The sequence below is a fragment of the Bidens hawaiensis genome, unplaced genomic scaffold, assembly GCF_021521415.1.
Source record: "Bidens hawaiensis isolate Kalapana, Puna unplaced genomic scaffold, B.hawaiensis_p1.1 tig00053907_1, whole genome shotgun sequence".
Classification (NCBI taxonomy): Eukaryota; Viridiplantae; Streptophyta; class Magnoliopsida; order Asterales; family Asteraceae; genus Bidens; species Bidens hawaiensis.
In genome coordinates, this window is record NW_027499695.1 from 6,754 (window position 1) to 11,212 (window position 4,459).

Sequence of the window (4,459 nt, forward strand, 5' to 3'; positions counted from 1 at the left end):
ATTAATCCATTTGATAATTTCCCAAATCATTACGGGGCTTTTGAAATACAGTTAGCAGTGAATCAAAATCATATAAAGATTACCCAAAACGATAACAGATGGATGGTGAACTCGAGTTGCGGCTGACGGCCAGACGGGGTTCAACAACTGCTACAATAGAGACGACGTTAGATCAATTGCATCCACAGATTGGTTCGTGATACTGGTAGGAAGGATTACACGAGTTTAATTGCGTTATATTGATCGCCAGCATGTATCTTCATAAATTGTTTAGACAGCTGTTCATATAAGGATTACACATAAACCGCGATCCTGTTTCCTAATTCAAACAGTCGGTGATCCGATTAAGGAATGGAGAATCGTATGCACTAATTAATTACATAGTTTAAGACGATAATTAAGGTCCAAGAAAGCTAAACGGGTGCGATATGGGTCGGGTTAACGGGTTTGGTTGGAAGGATAAACGAGTCACATGTTAGATTATTTTAATATAATTAGATGTTTAAAATTTGGTCCCTGTACCATGGGTGTGAATGCAAAAAGGGTTAAAACTAAAGGTTTGGGTGAAAATTGAATATAATCGAAAGTTCTTTTAAGTAGTTAATTAAATATAATAGATAATAATAATAATAAAATATTATTAACTCGTAACGACACGTATTGTTGATTAAAAATTAACCGAAACAATAACGGGTCGGGTATCGGTGTTTTAATTTAAATGAAGAAAACCAGAGTTGTTACAGTTAACACCCTTGGCAAACACAACATCGTCCCACTCTTAGGCTATCCCACATCGGCTGTGGACAAGAGAGATCCTTGGTTCATAAATAAATGTCATGCCTCTTCAATCACCAACGCCTTTCGGGCTTAGTTGGCTGTGGAGCACATGAAAATTCCACGGTTAAGCGTGCTTAGGTGGAAGTAGTACTAGGATGGGTGACCTCCTGGGAAGTCTCCATCTGGGCAACCAAAAACAAATCTGTGAGCTCTTCGTGGGCAGAGCGGACAATATTGGTGGTGCTAGGGGCCGGATGTTACATTAAAACCGTTTATTTGCTAATAGGTCAGAGGGGCAAAATAGTCATTTTGCACAGTTATTCGGATGTTGAGTATTGTTATTAGTTTGTTGTTGAATAAAGTTTGTAGATAGTTTAGGTTCGATGAATTGTTGCTTTAATAAAATTGGTGTTTCTTGTTAGTTGATCATAAAAATGGTAGAGAAACAACAATGGTCGAATGAGCATATAAAATGTTTATTAGAAACTTGCATTGAAAAGATAAACACCGTGGGTAATAAAGGGTTGAGTTTGCACAAAGACTCATGGGCTAAGATAAGAAGTGTTTTTAAGGAAAAGTTTGGGTTGGATTTGTCTCAAAAACAAGTGAAAAACGCTTATGATAATCTTAAAGCTAAATATATAGGGTGAGTGTATTTGAAAAACAAAATCGGCAACATATACAACCCTCAAACAAATACATTTACCTTAACGAACGAGGAATGAGAAGTATTTAAGAAGGTATGTTCATATATTTTTATTTTTTAACATCTACCTCTACATTAAGGTCCACCTCGAGTTTATTTTTTAACATCTACAATTATTTTTTTAGGGGCATTCGAAAGCTGCATCCTTAGAAACAACTCCATTAGCATTTCCGGAACTTTATGCACAATTATTTGATGGTAATACTGCCACTGTGAATCGCAAGTGGACCTCAACCCAAACATCAGTGGTTGGATCATCCTCTTGTCATCGGCTCCAACCGATCCAACCACTGGTGATTATGGACACAGAAGATGATGTCGGCACCATTCTTACTACCGGGTCTACTACCGAGCCTACTACCGAGACTACTACCGAGCATACTCCCGAGTCTACTCCCGATCCTACCCCCAAAAGGGCTAAAACCTCAAAATCATCATCATCTGTCACTCTTGAGGATTTAACACTTGATATGCAAAATGCTTTGCGGCATTTGACTAGAGAAAAACCTCCAAAAAAATGCCCAACAGTTACAACAGTTATTGAATGCTCTGAAAAGTTAAATTTGTTTGGGTTAGAGCCGAGAAACCCTTTGTATTTGGTTGCTTTTCATATTTTTGGAATGTCCTCAGACATGAGAGAGGCGTGGATGGCATTGCCAGATATTCCCGACGTGTTAAAAGGGTGGATCGAGATGACGGCAAAAAATTTAGGACTTATGAAGTAGTGAAGAACATGGATTTTGTTGAAAACATTATTTGCTTTTTGTGTATGTTTTTTTTGTTTTGTTGAAAACATTATTTGTTTTTAGTTATGTTGAAAACATTGTATGCTTTTTGGTTATGTTGAACACACTGTATGCTTTTTTTATGACTATGTGACATGGTTGTTTATGTTTTATGATAATGGTTGCTTTTTTATGGCTATGTGACATGGTTGTTTATTTTTTATCAACAGGTTCATAATGAATAAGGATGAGAAAATACGTCTAGTAGTTGTTATGTACTTGTATATCGCTTTTTTTTGGAAGAGGGGTTTGAAACGAAAGCGAGACAATGATTCGGCAATGACGGGACATAAATACACATTACAGTTATTGCAAGGAAATCCCAAACAATGCATTGAATTGCTACGCATGTCCCGTGAATCATTTGTCTGACTATGTGCACATTTTAGAACAAATTATTCGTTAAAGGATAGTAAACATGTTTCGGTTGAGGAAAAGATGGCTATGTTTTTTATGATAATTGACTATAATCAACGTTACGTGGTTATCAAGCGTAGATTTCAACACTCAAAGCAAACAATTCATAAATTCTTTTATGAAGTGTTGGATAAAATGATGCTTTTCGCCAAAGATATGATAGTACCAACTTCTTTCAATCCGAATCCAAATATTCCGGGACATAACAAGAGGCTACTAAACATTTTTAAAGGAGCGGTTGGTGCACTAGATGAGACCTTGATACATGCTGTTGTTCCTACGAGGCAACAAGATTTATATAGAGGAAAGGAAAAGGGTGATTGTTACCAAAACGTATTAGCAATTTGTGATTTTAACATGATTTTCACTTTTATTGTGGTCGGATGGGAAGGGACAACACATGATTCTAGAATATTATCAAAGACATTAACAGATTCACATGCGCCATTCCCGTTTCCACCATCAGGTATGTTTATTGTTTGATAATTATTTCTATGTTAGTTTAATATTGTAATTAATTGTAAATATTAACAGACAAATACTATCTTTGTGACGCCGCGTATGCTCCTCGTATGGCTCCATATCGTAATGTGAGGTATTGGCTTGGAGATTTTCGTCGGAGACGTGCGTTAACCAATAAAGAAAAATTTAATCATGCACATGCAAAACTACGCAACGTCATTGAGCATGCTTTTGGTGTCTTGAAAGAAAGATTCCCCATATTGAAGAGGATGGCACCATTTCCATTGGAAACACAAAGGAATGTTACCGTTGCATGTTTCGCGCTACATAATTTTATTAGGAAACAATGTTTGGATAATGAGTTGTTTACACAATACGATCAACCCGATGTGTCGATTGGAAATAGTCGTGGCCAAATTGATGCTGATGAAGACAGGGTTGAAGCACTTGGCACTGCATCAGATCGGGAATATATGACTCAGTTACGAGATGAAATTGCTGAGCAATTAATGCAAAGTACGGAATAAATGATTTAAAAGATGTTTGTGGTATTATGAAAATTATTTCAGTGTTGTTGACTATTATTTAAATTTGGATGTTAAAGACTTTTTTTTTATTTAAATTTGAGTTTATTTTAGCAGTCTGCATATGTTAAAAAACAAAACAATCTTTCTTGTTGCAGTCTGCAGATGTTTGGTCTACCTCTTCTGCTACAGATGTGATTCGCAAAATGTAGACATTTTATCACTGAAAAAACAAACCGCACAAGGACATCAATTTTGAGGATAAAAAATATAAAGTTGTAGTACGTTTACACCTTTTCATTCATCTGTCTCCGTCTCGATTGAACAACCATGTCATTGATAATAATACATTAATACCCTAACAACCCTTGCCTCTCTCTGATTTGATTGACGCCCAAATTCATTCATCAACCAATTTCTTCTATACGCTTCAGATTGCAATTAGCCTAACCGATGTTCTCGATGTGAAATCAATCACCGCATATGGCTCTAGGATAGGATACATCAATTCACAACCACACAACTGATCAACGGGCTTCATAACTGCAATTCAGAGGTACTTTAACTGATTTATTATATATATATATATAGCTGGAGTTTAGGTCTTTTTATGGTATTACAAACCCTAGACATTTATTATTATTATTATTATTACACTATCTGCTTCAAACTCTTGCCTGCCTGCCTGGCTGTTAAATCTATCTTAATATGGACTGTCTTGTTCAAAGATTTGTTCCGTATACATGCTTAACTAATTTATTTGCTGTTTTTGTTTGTGCTGCAGTGAT

At 36.0% G+C, this 4,459-nt stretch overlaps 1 protein-coding gene across 1 annotated transcript; it reads left to right on the forward strand.

Moving 5' to 3' along the window:
* Positions 1-2,820: 2,820 nt before the first annotated feature.
* On the forward strand, positions 2,821-3,674 carry LOC143600304 (uncharacterized). Its single transcript, XM_077078030.1, has 2 exons — positions 2,821-3,151; positions 3,220-3,674. The coding sequence occupies exons 1-2, from the start codon at positions 2,821-2,823 to the stop codon at positions 3,672-3,674; spliced, it is 786 nt and encodes a 261-aa protein (XP_076934145.1).
* The last annotated feature ends 785 nt before the right edge of the window (positions 3,675-4,459 follow it).

Coding starts and splice junctions, on each gene's coding strand:
- LOC143600304 (XM_077078030.1), top strand. CDS start 2,821: ATGATGCTTTTCGCCAAAGATATGATAGTACCAACTTCTTTCAATCCG. Junction 3,152..3,219: donor ATTCCCGTTTCCACCATCAG/GTATGTTTATTG, acceptor AAATATTAACAG/ACAAATACTATCTTTGTGAC.